The following is a 23010-nucleotide window of genomic DNA, read 5'->3' as shown; positions in this document are numbered from 1 at the left end:
CTGAAGGTAAATACTGTAAAACGTTTATAGTGTGTACACGTGAATCGGCTGCTGATCGGGACTTTCTTTTTATTTGAATCATTGGTAAAATTGTTAAAAGATGCCGCATCGGGAGAAATTTACTGTGATGTGTACCCAACCTTAGTCTGTAGGAACCCCCTCTGATGTCATCATGACAAAACATAGATCAATAACAAAAAATGGATCTTTTTTCCTCATCCCATCATACTAAATGTGTAATCATTACTCACTGCTTACCATCCGTCATTACATAATGCAGCAGTTGGTGGAAGTATGCTGATTATACTGCTGTACCTATTCAGGGCTTCCTATGCTGGCTTCTATCACCACGTGGGAGGACTGAACATGATGCACTGGTATCTTTCCGCTGATGTCACAGCAGCCGCTTTTATGTACTTAAATATATTCAGCTAACTGAAATAACCCCAAATACAGAGAAGAGTCATTACAGAGTTGGATACTGTGTGCGAGGAGTCGCATTCTGTGTAAGCTGAGCTGCATCCCCTGCAGTGTCCAAGTTTACATCAAGCACTTCCGTCCCACCTGGGAGAGATCCCAGGGAATAACCACACATTCCTCCAGCACAGGGGGAGGACGAGGACAACATCCTCTGTGTGGTGAGGTTACGTATACTTCTCTGATGGACAGTGAGCTACGGACAGAACGTGGCCCTGCTCACTCTATTTAATGCTCAAATATTTATTGCTAACTACTTAGGGAATTTAAACGTGCATGTAAAGAAACGGCGACACTCTTTAATCCAGATATATGGGAATAGTACAATAATTTCTTTATCAAAGTGCTCTTAAATCTCCCTTCTTTACCATTTCACAACAAAACAGTTTGGCGATTGCAGCAACTCTGATTCAGTATTATATTACAAGCTAATAAAAATCAGTAACTAAAATCACTGGTGTTAAAAGAGAGAGGTGCACAGCAGCTTTAAATTTCAAATTACCACCCAATGCCTATTGTCAACAGGAACGAGACTTCCATCATTCTGGAAAAGTTGAAATAAAACGTTGCAAAGCTAATCAAATATTTTTATAGCAGCTTAAGTTAGTGAAATGTTTTGACACCACCATATGAAACATGTTCGTAAATGTCAACAACAGTTCTACATCGCTTGGATAAATGTTGTCTGTAGTCAGACTATGGCTGAGAGTCCAAGATACACTGGTGATATTGTGGTGTCAGCAAATTCACTTTATTATTTACAAATTTGAAGAAGAACTCAATCCAAAACATTCATTTTGAGTGTTTTTTATTCATATTAACTCATTGTCAGCCATCCATTACTAAATATTTAGCTTTGGGTAGAGTTAATTTCTTAACAGTGAATTTGTGTCAAGGCCGAGTAGCATATCAGATTAGTTATTGTGTGTGAGCCCGGGCTGCGTGACAGTGCTATTGTTTAACATAATCTTAACAAAAATCTATTAACATTTGTCAAAATATGTCATTATTACTGCTGTGGCTTATCTTGCCTAAGGAAAATGCTTGTGTGTGCTCAATAATGTACTATTTATATTCAATCTTGTTTCCGCCTACTAAACAGATGCAACAGCTATTCCTTATTAAACTATGGCTATTCCTTATTATATAAATAAATTAAATAAATAAACTATTCCTTATTATATAAATAAATGGTAAAAATAGTAATAATAATAGTAATAATAATATGGCTGTTGTAGTGCTATCACTGGACCAGTTGGCCTGGCCATGGATAGAAACCTACATACAGATTCATATGTGGAGTTCCGGCATTGCCATTTTATACAAAATAACCTTACCCTCTTCCCAACTGGCCATATCCGTGATCCCTAAGCATTACCTGCTCCTGCTGTGGCCAGTTAAAGGGCATTTCTCCATTGGGTACTGGCTGGGAGCCTGGAGGCAAGTACCTGGCTGAACACCACGGTCAGGAGCTGCTATAGACAAGGGTCTTTCAGAACGTAAGCCGCTCTGAAAATCCTGTAAGCACCAAGTTAAGTGACCCAATCCCTGCGCACCTCTCCTGTTGACATGAGCGGCAGTATAAACAGCGGGTCAGTCAGGAGTTACTGAGGGTACACACTTGTATGGCTTTTTAGTGCACAACATCAGATTGATTTAATACTTATTTGGATCCGAACCATCTGCTAACTTCAGTAATATGAAGAGCATTGCTTCATTTTTACAGACTGTGATGAAAGACCTGCAAATAAATTCCAAAATATAACCGTCAGTGCCACCATGTGGTACAATAGCGCTACTGCGACCCTTACCATCTTTATTGCTGATTATAGGCATGTTGTGAACTGTTCGCAATTTGAAGCAAGACCCAGTAAGCACCTGAAGCTCCAAAGAACTGAGTGCAAATGCTTGTAAATCTGGAATGAAAGAAAATGAATAGCTGTAAATCTAGATAGAATTTTAGACCTAAGGCAGTTGCTAAATATGTCACACAGGAGTAGTGATCTGTAGTCCTTGTTACAGAGCAATATCACAGTCCTGCAGAGGTCTATCCCATTAGCAGTAAGTTGTCAGTAGCTATAGTGTGACCTTACTCACCTTTCTTTTGCAGCTTCTGAATGGCTTCTCTCCACTCTGACCTCTCATAATCTGATGACAGCAGGAAGAAATAGCTCTGCGAAATCAAAGATGAAACACAATAGACTTTAGGTTATAATGAAGTATAACACTTGTACTAATGGGAAGGGTGGACAGAATAACTGATCCCTCCCACACAATTCTAGAAGCCGACTTCATGATTTACTAGAACCTAAGGCACCAGCAGCACTGAACATTCAGGCACAGTCGCTACTTGGTTTGTGGACTTTTCTGACCCTTGTATACACAGTTGTGTTTATTTTCATAAGCAAAAAACGCTACACTTTTCTCTTTTATTATAATTCTGTTTTTAATAATATATGGACATGATCTGGATGTATATCAATAAAGCTAATTAGCATGTTTTATAACAAACAGAACCTAAGAGTGCCCCATCAATTACATTTCCTCTCTCTTTTCCTTATTTGATTATTAAATATCCTACCACGCTGTCAGCAAAGGTACCAGGTATATCTTACCACGCTGGCACCAAGGGTACCAGACATATCCTTCCCCACTGGTGGCTAGGATACCAGACATATCCTGACACCCTGGTGGCTAGGGTACCAGGAATATCCTACTATGGTGGCATCTACTGTACCAGGCATATCCTAACACATTGGCAGCTGGGATACCAGGTATATCTTACCACACTGGTGGCTAGGGTACCAGACATATCCTGACACCCTGGTGGCTAGGGTACCAGACATATCCTGACACCCTGGTGGCTAGGGTACCAGACATATCCTGACACCCTGGTGGCTAGGGTACCAGACATATCCTGACACCCTGGTGGCTAGGGTACCAGACATATCCTGACACCCTGGTGGCTAGGGTACCAGACATATCCTGACACCCTGGTGGCTAGGGTACCAGACATATCCTGACACCCTGGTGGCTAGGGTACCAGACATATCCTGACACGCTGGTGGCTAGGGTACCAGATATATCCTGACACGCTGGTGGCTAGGGTACCAGGAATATCCTACTATGGTGGCATCTACTGTACCAGGCATATCCTAACACATTGGCAGCTGGGATACCTGGTATATCTTACCACACTGGTGGCTAGGGTACCAGACATATCCTGACACCCTGGTGGCTAGGGTACCAGACATATCCTGACACCCTGGTGGCTAGGGTACCAGACATATCCTACCACACTGGCGGTTAGGGTACCAGGCATATCCTACCACAAAGAAGTTGCTGTAGTGTGGCACAATTATAAGACCATCTCTGGTTGTCACAAAAGATTTCAGCAGGAACACACAGGGACAGAGCTTTTATTCCAAATAAGACTTAATGATTCACAAAAAGGGAAAATAATAAAACCTTTCAAGGTGAGAAGTGCACCTGTCCCCTTCTCCTAGTGGCATCATTCTGTGGGATGGACAAGTACTCATGAGTAGTTTAGTGAGGTTACCAAGTTCCTTGTGCATCAATAGGTTACATTCTGATGAATCATGATTCAGCCCACAAAATATCTGGCTCCACTGGATATAGGCGACAGGTGCTCTGTAAATGTAGATTTGCCTTTTGCCGTCAGTCCTTATAAATTCAGACCATACAACATTTGTCATAGTTAGGACTGAATGCTCTGACAGAGGGATTCTGGACATATCATACATAGGAGGTGATCTGGAGAATTTGTGTTTAGCTTTACTGTCGTTTTCTAGAAACTTACTGCCAGCTAAAGTGCTCAATAACACATTGGGGAGGGTCTGTAACAGATTATTTCTTTGAAAAGTGGGCTTTAAAGCAATATGTCCTTGTGACTCGGACTCAAAGGCAAAGAGTGGGCTTAAAGCCAAATCAGTGGAGGTTCTGAGCAGAGCCGGTACGGCTCCCACGCACTAGTTCCCTTGGTGGACTGACTCACTCCACACATCACACACTGCAGAATTCCCCTCCTGGCATCATCCTATCTGGAGCTCGATGTTCAAAGTATGCAAATAACAACTGCTGCTTCCCACAATCCCCAAGTGGGAAAACCAAAGCAAATTCCTATTTGTATCTCTCATACAGCACTGGCTTTCCCCAGCATCTCAGCAGGGGTGATACACTTGCCAGCGCCAAGCAACTCGTTACTGAGGCTTACCTTGCCATTCTTGTTATGGATCCGGAAAGGGATGGACGGGGAGAAGAGCAGAAGCCAGGATTCGTATTCAAACATTTTTTTCTTCAGTCTCTCAATTGCACGACTTGATCCTTTATTGGACTTCTACAAGGACACGAGAGGATACCAGTGAGAATGGGGACGAGGACAGACATGCTTGTGATCTATTCATTCTATCCAAAGTGCTCATCAGAAGTAAAATAATACTATCAGCACATATGTGGCTAGTTATGTAAAGTTAATCATGAATAAAATATATAATATAGACCTTTAATTACTCTCTCTCTGTAGCACCATACAGAGAGAGAGAGAGTAATTAAAAGCTTATATTAAATAGTTATTTAAACATTATTATCCCTCTTGAGAACCTAGCTAGAATTAATGACAACCTTTTAATGGAACCATGTCCATGTGTTTATACCATGTACCATAAACTAGACATAAACACGCTGCTTTGAGTGGACCCCCACCCCCCAACACATGACTACTAACATGGTCTAATTGCTACATAGTAATGTGGCCTGCTGAACACTTTCAATGAGGAATGGTATGTATGTCTGCATGTAGCTGCTGTGTCCTCTATGCCTAGTCATAGATCTGGTGGCCACAGATGAAGGCTCGCCGGGCCGATGGCCTGTTGCCCACCACTGGTCTAGAACGGTCAAGCGTACAACACATCATGATACTGTTATCGAGGGTTACAAAGTATTACAAATCATTAGTTGCCAGAAGAGGCATTAATGTGATCCCTGTATGTATATATATATATATATATATATATATATATATATATATATATATATATATATATATATATATATATATATATATATATATATATATATATATATACATACATACATACACACTTTATGTGACCTATTTACTATAGTGAAATAATAATTTATATGCTGTCCCTCTAATGAAAAATCTTGGCCGTATACATGACAATACAAAGTGCCTGACAGACTACTACTACTCCTGACAGACGTTACATTTCTTTCCCCACCAATGTCACACTCAGTTGGGTAGAGCGAGGTGAGGTTACAGCACAGTACGTTGCTGCATTAACGCACCTTTTCTTTTTGGATCTCGCTTTTGAGAACCGATATCTTCGCCTTCATGTCCTCTATCTCATGATCAGGTGTAGCGTGCAGCTGAGGGATGGGCTCGGACTCCTCCACCGAGGGGAACACCAGGTCAGCCAGCGGGATGTACCACTTGCAATCATACTGCTGGTGTTTCCTGTACATAGAAGACAAATTCCATTTATAAATCAATGGGAACATTTTGAAAGGATTTAGTGTAGAGAAGAAACCCAAGTAAAAGCTGCTCATTATGATACTGCCAGGAATATATATATATATTTCTTGCAGAAAAGCACTGAAATGGGTAAAGTGATCACCTAGGGTAAATCGATTAAATGAACCTGACACGGGGTTGCAAAGCTCTGTGGGACAAGAACCTTTGCTGCTCACAACCAAACTGCTATGATCACTTAATTTAATTACAGTACAAACCAAGATCTGGAAATTGTGCGATATATAGGAGAGGAAAAATGACTGCACACTTCGTGTGATTAAATATTTGAGATACGGTGCAAATGAGCTCTTTGCGTCAGTATATATATATATATATTATATATACACACATACATACACACATACATACACACACACACACACACACACACACACACAGTACTGTGCAAAAGTTTTAGGCAGATGTGGATACAAAATTGTAAAGTAAGAATGCTTTCAAAAATAGAAGTGTTTATGGTTTCTTTTTGTTAATTAACAAAATGCAAAGTGAATGGACAAATCTAAATCATTCTCATTCTTATTTTGCAGCATTTATTCCACACCTGCCTAAAACTTTTGCATAGTATTGTGTATATATATATATATATACACACACACACACACACACACACACACAGTATACATTTTTCCCACACTGCTTAAGTGCATCATGCCCACGGCACTGTAAGGCAGACACAGAAGTGTGTCTTACCAAGTGTGTGCAATTTGCATAGTATTCCGAGTCTCACGGATATAAAGATAAGTGCGACTCAGAATCCTATGTAAATTACGTCCACCTCTACATCAGGCCCAGAGTTATTATGGAACATGTTGGGCATTTGTATTTTCTTACAAAGCTGCTGGCTTTTAACTTCTGACCTCGTTTACCATCTCTACAATGGCAGAGATCAGTAAAATAATAAAACCACTTTTCCATTATTTTCTGTATCATGCTTGCTAGAATGGCGGAGTTTGGCAGATTCCAATGTTATATGTTGTAACAATCAAGAAGATGGAGGCGTTAGAATAAATATTGAATATAAACACTTGTGCGTATTTTCACCTACCCAACAGCTCCCTTCTTCAGCTTGGCACAAAGCAAGAGGTCTGTAAACAGGAATAAGTGCCGGAGTTTGCGGGAGTTCTCAGACAGTTCCACCAAGAAACCGTCTCTCACCAGCTGCCGGGTCTGGAAAATAAGGAATTGGTAAAACCAGAAATGACTGCAAGGTGAGCACTATAAATAGTCACATACAAATGTAATGTACACTGTATATGTAATCTAACCTACCCAGAAAGTGACAGAAACCAGAATGCTTTGTAATAATTTCCTATAGTGACTGTCAGAAGCAGCCCTGGTGATCAGGTCTATGAGGGCCAGTGCTAAGCAATGTAATGAGCGGGAGAATGCCAGTGTCACTGCAAATGACAGAAAACCCCATTGTCCAAAAAATCCCAAGAATTCCGGATAATACCTGTATGTGATGTTGTCAATCCATCACTGAGTTTTATTTAATCATTGTACTTAGTGCGTTGTATTTTATCAGTGTTTATCAGCATTAGAACACTTACAACTGCAGACGAGTGCTAAGTCATTAACAGGGTCATATAAGAAATAAACAGTGAATTTGTTGTGGATACACAATTGAAATTCCCTCTGTCCTACACAACATATTCCCACTGTTAGCTGAGCCACATTGTCATCAGGCACACAGCTGTACCGCAGGTTTATACTGTATGGATGTCACACTGAGAAATGTTATTTTGTACAGACAATTGGACATTATAATGTAGACTATTTAGAGCTTCATTATACTCTACTAGAGTATAGACAAAGCTCCTTCTGTAAGACCGTAAAAAATACAGCATACTATAACAATACAATCATAAAAAGGACCTATGTACCCTCATAAATCAAACACCTAGCAGATTTTCTATAAGCATGGAGGAATATAAAATGTTCTTAATCTATTTGATGGTATAACTGTACCTCTGTCCCTGATACTGGCCCACAATCGCTAATTTCTAAAACGCCATGGACATTTGTTCCAGTGAATATCTCCATTGTTCAATATTAATCAATGGATGCAATTACCACTATATATACTGAGTCACCGAGTATTACAATTATTTATAAAAGAAAGTTACATGCAAAAAACTACACTGTGCAAGAGTACTGCTCAGTAATGTCCCTAGAAATGATGTTAAATGCCGACATCACGAGGCTTCCGCCCAGTTATCACTGTATAGTTTTGCTCCGGTAATGCTGTAGCTGAATATTTATTGATTTTGAAACCTTGTCTTGATGCAGGAACCTTACTATGTATTTACAAAAGCAATATATTAATGTAACAACTGATGAAGACATCACCACGGTTGACGATGAAAGTGCAGATAATGGGCTCCCCGGTGTGCTCCTCACCTCGCCCTTTGGTGTTGTGACTGCAGTTCTCCTTGGATCAATGTCCTCATTGATACTAGACAGGAAATTCTGTGAGATACGGAGAGCATCTTGTAGCAATGGATAGTCAGGGTGGTCAGCAGGGGTATGTTTAAGGAGATCCTGGAACATTTTAAAAATTGATACACATGTAAATAATAATATATAATATAATATAATATAAAATATAATATAATATATTGTGGAACAGCCAGCAGAATATTCTACTTTCAACCAAAACAAATTCTACCTACTGTCCAATATGTGATCTTGGTCTAAATTACAAATCTCAGAGCTCATACCCTTGTGTTTATTATATGTAGTTTACTAGTGTTATAAAGGGGACTCGTACTAGAAACCACTGTGTCTAGCATCACTACACCCACAATGGCTGTTACTAGAGTTTGTTCCTTTTCTTAGGACACATCCATGTTTTATCTTAACACAGATAAATGCATCGGAGGTCTACAATCACCTCCTAAATGCTAGCAACACACGTCAAGCACATTTGGTGCTAATTAATGATAACGCAACACCAGTAGTTATGTGGCCTAATAAAGCCAATGCGGGGTCGAACAAGAGTTGTTGTATGGCTAAGCAGCTATCCATTTACTACCATTTAACTCACCCATGGCCCTGCCAAGTAGCCAGAGCCCCTACACAGTTACTTCCAATGCTTCTTTCATTATCAAATAAATGTTGCTGGATGCATGTTCTATTGGCTCTTTAAAAGTTCTGCTTGACTTCTAGAAAGCCCTGACTGCCTTTTCGATTCAAAACGGTTGTATCCAATATGGTCTCACATTACAAAAACGCAGGGCTAAGACAAGAAAGGAGTGCAATATACATCAGTCTTCAGTAATAAACCACAGCTCGTGAAATAAGCAGCCATGTAAGAATCAACCTGTTAGGCTGCAGCACATCTGGTACAAGTTGCTGACGACTATTAATAGGCAGCTTTAATGAACTGTAAGCTCTGTGCAGCGGGGACTTAAGGATTTGTTAAATGCTATGAATGGCTGCATATCCCATTTTATCAAAGAGTAGCCTGAAAATCTAGATATTGCATGGTACCATTTAACTGCACTTATAATACACAAGTAATGTTCATTTATGGTATCATATCATCATGTAGTGTCAGTTGTAAGAACACTGGTAATCACTGATAAGTTCTATGAGGTTATGCCTTATAACACACAGTGCTATGACTACTGTCTGAGTATCTGAACATGTACCATTAGTTTCATTCATTTAATATGAGACAGGCCAAACCCCAAAGCCTGGCAGCCATTCCACCTATGAATAGGTACTGCCGGTGCCTTTCTAGAGAAACTTATTATGAGGTCAATGGATGCACAATTTTCATGGCAAAGTAGATGCATAGTTTTGCACATTTTTTAATCAATTTGATTGTGATTTCTTTATTTTTAATCTGTTTTCCAACCTACGTTTTCATTTTGTAAATAAAAATGACTAAACAACAGAACCCAGAAAGCAAAAGACAGTAAAATATAAAAGGACACAATAAATGTTTAATGTATGGAATCCTGGAAGGTGGTTTAAATACAGCAAGTTTGTAATATTAGCAGACCTTATTTATTAATGCCATTTACAACCAGTTTTCTCATGTGCATTTTAATGTATAACACACCCTCTACAAGCTGTACTACTGACCTCTCTGCAATGTGACTACAATTTTAGAGCGCTCACTATCTCATCATATTAATGAGGCATTTAGCATCCATGTGATTCATGAGTCACATCTTGCACTAATATACATAAATTCTTTGCCGAATGATCTCAAACAGAGAAGAAAAGTAATCATACTAAACACTGGCATTAGTAACGGACACTTAGCAAAGTAACTTCTTAAGTGAAGGAGAACAGTTAAATGGATACAATCATCAAAATGTTGATATAATTTAAATTAAAAAGCATATATCTAATACAATCCCTACCCTACCCATGTCAGGTGTAGACAAGAGGACTGGGCATGACCAGAACATATATAATCAGCTCAATAAGGTACTACATAAACATTCTCTGCTAGGGAGTGTATCTAAGCAACAGTCACATAGTTTTTGCAAAACAGATCAATGGTCTAGAATATGCACAATAGACTAAAACAGGTCTATTGTGCATACTCTACAAAGGGGCCAGAAATAATATTTATTTTGATAAGTCAAACACAAGCGTAGATTTTAGGAAAATATGACAATATAAATTTTACACATTTTACTGTTGTTCTAGAAACAAATAGAACAATCTGTAAATTCAGATAAAGGGTTTTTGTCTGTTTGATTAGTATGGTATTATCAGTTTGAAGGAAGTTTTATGTCCCTATAAACCTCTCCCTGTGTTCCGCAGGGATTTAGGGGTCATTTGCTTGTGTCCAAGAACCTGTATCTGTTCCCATCCTGAGGTATAGTTACAGTGTATTACCAGTAATTTTGCATCAGTTATGGAACACTGCATATATAATACCCAACCTGAGTCATAGCTGTTCTGAAATGTAAATTCAGGCAGCCAGGGCTGTAACACTAGGGGGAGGTGTGCTGCAGCACATATTTTAGGCTAGTTAATCCAGCCAAACGCCTTAGGGGGAAAAATAAATAAAAATCAAGATCTGTACTGACTTGACTCTAGCTGTAAAAATGACAATGCATTGTTTCTGTTAATCGGTTAACTCAAATATTGAAAGTTAGACCAAAGAAAGAGCTGCTACACAGCTGGGGGTGGAAAGTGCTGCTATGGGTATATGAGGAGGAGATTTCCGCAACAGCATTTTAAAATGTACTCTCGATCATTTTTAAAAAAGTATATATTTGGAACACTCACATTAGCTGTTCATTATCTGACCTATAAAATAGTGCCTTGTCTTTTATGTACAGTATTTAAGGTAAACAAATATATATTGGTGAATTTAGGTTCTTATGATCCTTTTATTCTAAATAATCTTTAAAAACAAAAATCCGTCCCACCCAATGTGCATTTACTAGAGTTGTCAATGCTAGTACAACACACATAAATGGGGGTCACACTGGAAGCGGCTGAATCCCACATCTCCACTATAGCTTGTATTTGCGTTCAGGAGAGTTGTGCTTTTTCGGATGGAGTCAGCTCCATTTTTTTTGTGATAAAAGCAAGTAAATGTATCCAGTTCAATTGAGTGATCCCTATTGACCTCCAGAATGCATGATAATTAACCACCATATGTTCAATGCATTCAAGTGTGGGGTCACTGGTGTTAGAACTTGTGCTGATCAAACGCCAATTTGTACCCAGCTTTATAGAGCACATTCTGAAAAAAGCTGTTTTACTGAGTGGCTGAAGTATCTTCACAGAACGGCCATCAGGTCTCATACCCGCTGGTGTTACCTTTGTGTGTTATACTAGCGTATCTAACACTAGTACAATGCATGTTAATGGGTTTCACAATGCAACCCATTGTTTCTGAAAACCCAATACCCGCTTTTTTTTACGCTTCCTGTTCCATTAAAGTCGGGGCTCGACCAATATTTTATAATCTATGAGTCAGTCTAAAAATGTTGGAGTCAGTCAAATATTAAATGGTATCTATGTATATGATATCATCAATCCACATCATAACCCTTCTCTATCCCCTGCTATCTCCACCTAAATCCTCTTCTTCATCTCACTTCTCTATTACTACCACCCCAAGTCCATTCTCTATGCTCCCTCTCGCTCCTCAAACCCCATTCACCCCCTCCTGAGAACACCCTTCTCAATCCCATCATCCCAGTCATAATACTCTTCTCATAATCTGTCAACATATCACAATCATCCCCCCTCACCATCATCACACTGTCCCCCAACATTACTGCTTTATCATTATAATCATCTGCACAATCATCCCTCATGCACATTAACACCCCATCCTCAGTCATCATTAACCACACTATTATTCTCCCTCATTATCACGTCATCTAATCATTAGCTCCATCCTTTATTATTAGCCCCCCAATCACTGCTGAGCTGCTCCTCTGCATTCTCTCAGAGGGGAAGTAATGTATGATAAAGCCCATTTGATCAGAGAGGAACTCATCTGTGATCAGTCCCCTTCGGAGCAAGTTTACATTGGAAGCTCAGAATACTGGACTGAGCATTCTGGGACGTCAATTAGATTTCTGTGCTGTGGGTTACAGCACATCACACAGGTCTCTGAGGCTGCATATACCACTGAGAGGGCAGCACCCAGAGAACAAGTACAAATTTCATCTACATAGAGCAGCACTTCCCAGGAATTCGGCACCATAGCCCAATTTGTAGGTGCCATTGGGACAAGGTGCCTGGGGTGTGTCAAGCCCTGATTTAAGTATGTTTAATTAGTATCAATGCATATGAAAAAAAACATTGATTTCAATGGGAGCAGATTGGGAACATACCAACTTACACATGTGTTTTGGTGGTTAGGGACACATGAGGAAAAATCTGCATGTCTCCTCTCCCACAATTCTTTAAATGAGGTCTAAGGGCTAGATTTACTAATCTGCGGGTTTGGAAAAGTGGAGATGTTGCCTATAGCAACCAATCAGATTCTAGGGCCTGATTCATTAAGGATCTTAACTTGAGAAACTTCTTATTTCAGTCTCCAGGACAAAACCATGTTACAATGCAAGGGGTGCAAATTAGTATTCTGTTTTGCACATAAGTTTAATACTGACTATTTTTTTATGTAACACACACATATTTGATAGCTTATTTGTACACTGAAATTTAAAGTTGATATTTGTGTGCTACATGTAAAAACAGTCAGTATTTTACTTATGTGCAAAACAGAATGCTAATTTGCACCCCTTGCAATGTAACATGGTTTTGTCCTGGAGACTGAAATAAGAAGTTTCTCAAGTTAAGATCCTTAATGAATCAGGCCCTAAGCCTCTAATTTTTTGGGGTTTGTGAGGCAATGCTGCTTGACAGCAGAGGTATGTAAATAGCATCTGCTATTGTAAATCTATTGCTGTAATTTCCCTTTTTATTACACTACTGACTTCATGACTCACAGACTTAAAAAACAAAGGAAAGTCGTTATTGATGTATAACAGTTTGCTTTTATTTAATAATACTTTACTACTCACATGCAGAACTAATGTACTCCGTGTCACACGATCAATAGGTTTGTAGAGCAGTGCTAAAATGAGAAAAAGGAAAGGGCATTAGGAGCAGATAAGAGGACACACAGGAAATGAGGGGAGGGTTTTCCATATGAAGAGTATGACGTGGATGGCACATGGGCTACAACATCAAAACGTTTAACAAGTCTCACAGAAACCGTAAACCAGTTCAGCAACCACACTGTACATATAAACCAGATAAATACAAACGGTTTTCTCTTTGTATTTCTTGAATAGAAGTATTAGGAGATAAAACTATAACAATATACTAATTATTTTCTGTGGCAGTTTAATGATGTCAGTTTTCAGATCTCAGCATTAGGCTGGGTACACACTACAGGGTTTTCAGCCGATTATCGGGCCAATCACACGATAAACGAGCATTCAGCCCGACATCGCACTAGTGTGTACGCTCCAACGATGAACGATTATCGTTCCAAAGAACATTGTATTGTTTGATTTGATTTTATAAATGGACTAAAAATCTCATCCAACGATAGAAAGAAGCCGTTCCAATTCTGAGGTGTGTATGTACTCACAACCAGATCTCTATAGCGTTTACAGAGTCAAGATATCTTCAGACGATGGTTATGACAGATGAAGAGCACAGATCTGACGGTAAATCATGTAATACATGTTTAGTGTGTACGCATGAATCAGCATACTGATCGGGATTTTCAGTCGTTGGTAAAATTGTTAATGATATCGCATAGGGAGGAACTTTCTGTAGTGTGTACCCAGCCTTACATAGAATGCCATTATTCTTGTCTCTGTCATATAATTGCCTTATTTGCTACCAGAGATCTTTTGTTAATCTTATTTGTATATAATAATCTACTCATAAAACAGCAGCTTTGGGGCAGGGTTGGGTATGTGGGAGTGTTGGGTATGGTACCATGACATCACTGTGGGCATGACTAAGTCTTGAAAATATGACAGAGAGCAGGTAAAGAGTTGGCAAACACAACTCCCTAGAAAGATAGCATAAAACAGTCTACTAGACATGAATAAACAAGTAAATGTTAGAGGTTACGAATACGGGAAGAACATAAGAAATGAAAGAAAACCAACCTCTCTCATTCAGTGGCACCGATGAATAACTATCATTTCCTTACCTAGAGACTGCATTACACCATTGTAATATGCACAATTTAACTGTTCTTTACAAGTATCAAAGGTCGCTTGCTTGTTCTTTTAACACACAAAAGGTGAGATTGTGATTGCGTGAAACTTGGGCCCTCGCCAGAACACACAACTAAGGACGGAGCAGCATTAGTTCTCTGTATTACTGCTCACTCTGCAACAGGTCACTTTCCATATGAGCTTTCAGTGGTTTTCTAATCTCCGTGTCTATTATATCCATTATACTGAGAAACAGAAATGCTGGTAAAAATAGAAGTGATGTTACCACAAAGTCGGGGAAGAAGCCGCTCCTCATAGTTTACTGAATTTAACACCTTTAAAAACTATAAAAGCTTTTCAACCGAATTGTGAATGTCTTTATGATTACACTGTAACGTACCGGATCAAATTTCAACCAAACCAAAGTGCTAGTACAGTCAGTCTAGTATCAGCAGAGCTACTTGTGGGTAAAGTGATGATTCTATTGTGTATTAAGAAAATTTGGGTAGCGCTACAATAATACAAACATTACCATCTGAACAATCACCATGCCATACACCAAGACATTTAATAAATGATAAAATGAAAAGAGGTGGATTAGATAGCTGACAGACATTATTGCTGATGGGGTAACTGAAACATACAAAATAAAGACTGAAACCAGAACTTTCTTTTTGTTTTTTGCTTGACTACTATAAAAGTCATGTGAGCAGCATTATTCCGCGATGTAAGAGATCCGCCCGCTTGCCCAAAGTACGGCATAAACCCATCTCATCCACTTATGTGGTCTCTGATCCTATTCCTCGGTGCTCAGGCTGAGGAGCAACAACATTATACAACTGGTATAACAATAATCAAAGGCTAAAAGTTTGTTTAGAGCACCATAGAGAAAATCTCACAATAATTACTGTGTAAAGATCCATTCATGCAAGACTTACAATACAGATGTCCCCTGGAACGGTAACTCCACAACAATTAGTGTGGCCTGCTTCTACATGGTCACAGAACTCCTTGCTGACTTCTAGCATCCTTAGATTTCATGCTATAGGGCAAATTATCTCGTATATCATAGATTCTAAGAAATTACAGGTGGGCTATTGTCTAACATGTATTGTAATGATATTAGGATTGTACATCCATACGCACTATATGCTACTACTTAGAGAGTACACAGTAAAGACACACCAGCCAAGCAGTAAAATGACCTCTGGTAATGATATCAGAGGCTGGCAACTATATAGTGCCCCTATCAATATACACCTCTCCATTAATAGCAAATAAAGCTGCCTTTTTGCATACCATTTAAACAACAGTACATTAAAAACTAGAAAAGAAAATACTGACAATGCAACAATACTTCTGACTCTTCATTGTTTAACTAAATAATTACTGTAAGCTGAAACGTAACATTCAGATCACAATATCGCTTCAAGCCATTTGAACTAGAGATATTGCCCTACTTTTCAGACAATCAGTAACTCAGTAAAATTGCACATATCTCATTAGTGTTTAAGTTTAATTGTAGTTGGCTACATACCAGTCACTATGGGGAAATTAGGAGAAAGCTAATTATTCAACTAACGGATGCTGCTAAGGATTGCTCTTCTGAAATTAACCCAATATTGCTAACAGCTCTACTCTCCTTTTTCAAAGTAATCCATAGATAATGACATTCTTCTATTTGCAGAAATTACTGGCACATGCTAGAACCCTTTATCTACTTTAAACTACTCATTGCAATCTATCTGTGGCACAGGGAGATAATTGGGTTGCACAGTTACCAGAGTAATGTATGTAGCTGATAGATTAACCATATGTGGCATATGCCTTGCTGGTTGTCTGGTCACATGGTGACCCTCAAAGTCTTCCTTGAGGTCCCAAGCCTTGAAATACTGCCTTAGAATAGGGTTGCATAAAGTAAGGACTTGGTGGCCTGGAAGGGCAGATACCCACAACAAATATGGCACCTCCACGGTATCATCAATTGGCGTAGCTGCATTCATTGCATGATATCATTGATCATCATCTCTATGAGAAATGCAGTGTCTCTGTACAAACCACAACTTCCTTACAATTATCACTATGACCAGAACCGCAGTGTTCACCGTATAGGTTCTTTGTACTAAATGGTAAAGAAAATACAATTTTACAGTGAAATGAAACTGTTCCACAAAGTAACAGTAAAGGAAATATAACCTTCCCCTCCAAAAAGAACTCCCAAAAAACAAGCAAACAAATAAACAAACGTGTAGCATTTGTAGTTTCGTATTTTCATGGGGTGATACGCTATCAGTCCTCCTAAACAATAACACTATCACAAGGATCCCTACTGCAACATCGACTGGAATAAGAAACAACAATAAAAAATATTGAAGAGAATACTGTATTGAGCAAGATATATATATGAATGCTGAGCTAATTCTAATGGGGAAACATTGGCTATATTTTGCAAGTCCCTTTCCTGCAACCTAGGAAGCTTACATTTTGCTCGAAAGCACAGTGATAACATGAAAACTGCATTTCTCCACTGATAAAGTTTTGTCTTCTTTGAATTTTAATAGAACACCAGAAAAATGAGAACATCCATAGCGGTGGGGACACATATTTTGTGCAGAACAGCAGGTCTATCAAGGCAGCAATGGAAAGTAAAGAAGTCACATCCACAAACAGGTATATACGTGAACATTATAAAGTCTTACTGTATTTTTCATAAAGTGTGCTATATTAGGTGCTCTAATAACAAATATTCTAATGTTTAAGTTAAATTAACTTAATGTTAATTATTTTATATCACCTCACATATTCTCAAGAAACCATCTCTTGACCCTACATCTATCTCCAGCTACCACCCCATCTCTCGCCCAAACTACTTCTCTCCGTACACTCTCTTCTTGACTTTCTACACCTGGGCTTCCGCCATCTACAGACTGCAGAGACTGCCCTTACTAAAATAACAAATGATCTGCTTACAAAGGGGGTATTCAATTACAATTCGTGGCTGCGTGTATAAAGCGCCATTAGTGTAGCGTAACAATGCGGATTTCTGTGCGCACCCAAGAGATCCACGATGTTGCGGTACCGGGACCCGTGCGGCCGCACGTAATCGCGGCCGCAAATCGTAATTGAATATGCCCCAAAGAGTCACTTCTTTCCCTCTGAAGCTGCTTTCATTACAGTAGACCACACTCCTCTTCTCAACACACAACTCCCTTTCCCTAAGCAGCACTGTTCTCTCCTGATTCACCAGCTATTTTTGAGAATGCTTCTTCAGGCTCTCTAATGCATACTACCCTTCACTCACTATCTTTTGGGGTTCCTCAAGACTCTGTTCTTGGCCCTCTGCATTTCTCTCTTTATACCTCTCCTCTCTGTAAACGAATATGTTCCTTCAACCTCCACTACCACCTCTATGCAGACATCACAAAAATGCACCTATCCTCCCCTGACCACTCTTCTTCTCGATTATGTGTGTACAACTGCCTCTCTACCAGTGATCTCCCCTTCACTCCTCATGTCCTTACCCTCCTTCAAGTCTCCCACACGGCTGACAACATCACACTCTATCCAGTTCCCCAAACCTTTTTCACTCAGGACATTACCAAAACCCTTAAACATTCTGGGCCTGAGTCATTAAGGAGAGCAAAGCATAAAAAAGGAGTAACATTTGCACCTGGGCAAAACCATGTTACATTAGAGGGGGAGGTAAATTTAAAATGTGGGGACAGATTCATAGTTGGGGTAGGACATGTCCTAGATCAACTTAAAATTTCAGTGTAATAATAAAAGATACACATTTCCATATTGCACATGTGCACCAAAGGTGCACAAGCACACGTCCGCATATAGTTTTTGTATATCGCTGACTTGCCTCTCCATACACTTGGAGGGGGAGGCCTGCATAGGTTGATTACAGTAAGAGTGCTTTCATTTACTGTGATATAATTAAACCTGGACACATCCGCAGATAAGCCTTTTAGCAAGCGTATCTCTTGCGGGTGCTGGAAGGATAGTACAATGACATGCATTGATGACGACCAACTACCAACAACAACACTAGCTAGCTGCTTCTGATTGGCTAACTGTGAATCACCCTCTCCAGTTGATAATAGTAAAACCATTACTGGCAAAATTCTAACAAATTGTGGACCTCTTCTCTTATTACTTCATTTCCATTTTACTATTGCAGGAAATAAGATTCTCATTTGATATTTAAAGGGGAAAACAACAGATGTATTTATTCTAAATTGAATCATTTATTAATTTATTAATAAAATAGTTAAGAGTAACATTCTCTTTTGTGTATATATCACTTGACTACATCATTATACTGTGTACACCTTTAGCATTTACTACTAACAATGTCAAGTCACATCTCTACACTATCGTCGGGTGTAAGTATACACACCTGTAATGCCTGATGCAAAAGCTGTATATGAGCATGACGCACCTTATGTGTGTGCAACTCAACACATGCACCAAAAGTATCACAGGTAGGGCAGTTCAACCCTACACTCATGGCAGATGGTGCTGTGAGCAAAGTGGAGCTCTATGGTTAGATGATTTTCTACTGTGAACAGCAGATGGACAAATGCATAGCTAGCATATTAAAAGAGAATGCAGAGGTCTTTATTAGATACAATGAACAACACTGGCATTCCACAGGAAAACACAAAGTGATAAAAACTTTATGACTTATACAAACAATGACTCATTCTTTTTATCCTGGAATAATTAATTACAAGTAGGGTTTACGTAAACAGACAACTCTAACAATACAGAAAAGTTCTTTTCTTTATTACGGAAGTGCAGACCAGTTCTATTTTTTACAGCAAGTCAGACACAATGACACTCACTGTACAACCACCTTAAAGTAAGCCTCATCTATTCTTCCTGCTTCAGATAACAGCAAGGAGTCAAAAGGCAGAGCAATTTAACATTAAATAAATAGCAGAATAAAAAGCCAAATAAATTATATCACATTTATAGGATTTGTTTCCACCAAGAACACCATGACATCAAACTGAAAAAAAAAGTACATTTATACTCTATGTCTTTTACTAAAAATGGATGAGACCCTTAAATCATTAGCACTGTCCTCAAACCTTTAAAGCCAGCCAATCCATGTCCACTACACTAACCCTAATTTCCAATAACTGTAGCCAGTAGATGGTATGTGTGAAGAAGAGGGGGAAGGCAAACTGAAATTCGGTAGTCTGCAGGAAGATCAGGCCTCCCACCCGAATCTTAACGACTTCAATACTGAAGTAGGAGGGGGCTGATTTGATTCGTTCCATCATAGCCCCACCACCCGCTGAAAAAACAAGCATATATTAAAGTTATGACTGACCTATCAACTTGTGATCTTAAGATTTAAGGTGACATTGTCAAAGTTGAACAAAAGCTAGTTATAGTTCTCACTACCCCATATCTGTACCATTCATTAAAATAGAACTGAGCGAGCAACCTGAACTGAAGTTTGTTTTTCTAAATCTCTGCAACTCTCTGCAAAACAGTTAACACTTATGCCCAATATCCACTGGTGCTGCGTAAAAAAAAAAGGTGAAACCTCACCTGAGGATGCATATAAACGCTATGTTTTCATGCATGTGGTAAGCATTTTAAATGTGCTTGAATCATTCACGTGCACTTGCAAATGTGTTATGAATGCAAGTGGTAAGGAGCGATTCTGTTTCATTACAATGGGGTCTCCAGTGGGTGCTACATGTAGTTACCACATTTAACTGAATGGGACATTGGAAAGAATGGTAACGCTCTGGCAATAAATCATTTTTCAGCAGATTCCCCATAAAACTGGGATAACAAGAGTGTGGGGTCCCCTTGTCATAGTTTGAAAATAGCCCCAAGCTGATCCTTGCAGCGCTTGAGCTTCCATGGCAGTGAAGAGCAACTACTAGTCCCATAACTGGGCTGTGGGAGCCAAGGTAATGAGGAAGACTGGACTATTGGAGTGGTCCCTGAGACCCCTGTAATATAGTAAAATAAATAAATAACTAGACACACAGGCACAAATTAAGTTTATTTGAAGAAGTCTCCAAACCCAAATTTACTTTTTTAATAAATATAAAATGTAAGAAAGGATTCCCCTTTAATCGATCTTGGCTCAATGAGGTAAGATGACATTTTTTAGAGAATTTATAAAAAAAAAAAAAAAAAAAAAAATCGACATCAGAACACTATTTATTGCCTGCCTGCTACTAAATAATCAAGCAGGGAATTGCAGGGTTTCTCCAGAACTGTCAACCAATCACATGCAATTTCCAACATTAGCTGTTTGAGATTGCCTGGAGGACTCTCCGTTTTGACCACACGTCAACAGACACTACCTGAATTTCTATTGATGTGGAAAAGAAAAAAAAACAACCATGTAACAATGCTGTGAAGCTCCATTAATTTCAATGGCCCATTCATTTCAATGGGGTCTCAACAAGTAGCTGTGACACAATCCTATTGGCATGAATGGGACATTGGCATGAATGAGGGGGGAAAAAGTCAACACTCAGGTATAACTGGTCTTGTTAACCATTAGTGGGTATGCACATGTGCTCCCATAGATGAATGTACTTTTATCAAGTGTGGTGACATTCTTTGAATGTACTGAAGTGGTTGAAGTAGCGTCCAAAAAACAATGTTGCCAGCACAGTCAAACGCAAGTATGAACACAAATAGGTATGGATGTATAGAACGGAGTGGGTTTTATTTTAATATGCTTCATTGAAGTGAATGGGGATGGTGGTTCCATTGTCACATGAAAGCATTTAAAGACTATGCGCATAAATCACTCCAGTTTCACAGGGGAAGAGCGATCATTCACTTATTCATTGTATCAGAAGTAATTGATCACAATGCTGTTTCTCTTTTCAACCTGGAAGAGCGCTACAATGTAAAGTGCCTGGGAGGCACCACCCTGAATCTTGTTTTTAGCCAAAAAGGGAGCAGAACCAAATATGAATTATAATGTAGTTACATCATCTTATTAACAAATAGAGGATATGAATTTAAGCAAAAAAAAACAAAAAAAACATTAAATCAGGTTAGTATTAGTCCACTGTGACAGTTTTATTTTCTATTGTCCCGCAAGACATATTAGTATAGAAAATTAAACCCACACAAATCAGACAATGCACAGATCTCAGGGTAGGGTATGGTGTCACTTACATGCTATATTTACTGTAATGTTATATGCTTCTTTTTCTTTTTAATAAATCAATTGATTGGATTCTGACATTTTCAAGGTTATTCCTTTTTCTGGCTAAATCGGGTTCATTTCCTCATACAGCACAAAGAAAAATAAACCAGACATTGTGACGTTTAACAGCTTTCAGGAACAAATATTTCACAACTGGGAAATCATAGATGGTCTCCTATTATTCTTTCTATGCCTCATTAGTTTAACCTGAAAGCACTTTATTGTCTAGTGTAGGTAAATTATAATTCAAAAGGACTTTCCTTCCACACAATGATGCTTCTGTGTTCAATTAGAAACATAATTCATGGCATCAGAATGGCCAGGACTTGAGAGTTAGGATGTACAATGAAGATGTTATACACACTGCAAAGAGCGTTGAATGACAGGATTACCCTGCAATCTGGCCACACATTTTGAGGGCCAAACTGAACAAGGTCCAGATGATGGGTTTTCATCACTTGAGGAACGCTTTGAGGCCTGTAAGTGTTGGAAGTAGTCTGCAGAGACAGGCTTATAGCAGTTGCTACCAGAGCTGATTTACAAGCATGACTGATAATGTGAGCTATACTGATGGCATCATTAGTGAATACTATCATGTGCAATCAACGAAATTAGGCAGATGATGTCACTTGTGGTAATTCAGTGTGTATGGTCACCTTTAGGATGCATAAATATGGCGGGCAGCACAGTGGCCTAGTGGTTAGCACCTCTGCCTCACAGCACTGGGGTCATAAGTTCGATTCCCGACCATGGCCTTATCTGTGTAGAGTTTGAATGTTCTCCCCGTGTTTGCGTGGATTTCCTCCGGGTGCTCCAGTTTCCTCCCACACTCCAAAAACATACTGGTTGGTTAATTGGCTGCTATCAAAATTGACCTTAGTGTGTCTGTGTATGTATGTTAGGGAATTTAGACTGTAAGCTCCAATGGGGCAGAGACTGATGTGAGTGAGTTCTCTGTACAGCGCTGCGGAATTAGTGGCCCTATATAAATAACTGATGATGATAAATATACTGTGATCCAGCCATAAGGTATAACCACAGAATTACCTCTCCAGTGGCCAATTTGCAATATACAT

General features: G+C 39.1%; 1 protein-coding gene across 8 annotated transcripts in view; it reads right to left on the bottom strand.

The window, feature by feature from the left end:
* ABR (ABR activator of RhoGEF and GTPase) overlaps positions 1–23010 on the bottom strand; it is a 235276-nt gene that overhangs the window by 57656 nt on the left and 154610 nt on the right. For all 8 annotated transcript variants that reach the window (XM_075196900.1, XM_075196901.1, XM_075196902.1 and 5 more), the window contains 7 exons: positions 13570–13622; positions 8453–8593; positions 7098–7219; positions 5806–5974; positions 4712–4834; positions 2575–2650; positions 2289–2393 (listed from right to left, as the gene is read on the bottom strand). In XM_075196900.1, coding sequence (XP_075053001.1) covers positions 2289–2393; positions 2575–2650; positions 4712–4834; positions 5806–5974; positions 7098–7219; positions 8453–8593; positions 13570–13622 — 789 coding nt within the window. The remainder of the gene's footprint in view (positions 1–2288; positions 2394–2574; positions 2651–4711; positions 4835–5805; positions 5975–7097; positions 7220–8452; positions 8594–13569; positions 13623–23010) is intronic.

Source organism: Mixophyes fleayi, chromosome 2 (genome assembly GCF_038048845.1).
Source record: "Mixophyes fleayi isolate aMixFle1 chromosome 2, aMixFle1.hap1, whole genome shotgun sequence".
In the NCBI taxonomy this organism is placed as follows: Eukaryota; Metazoa; Chordata; class Amphibia; order Anura; family Limnodynastidae; genus Mixophyes; species Mixophyes fleayi.
The sequence above is the reverse complement of the archived record's forward strand: the minus strand, read 5'-3'. Positions and strand labels throughout refer to the sequence as shown.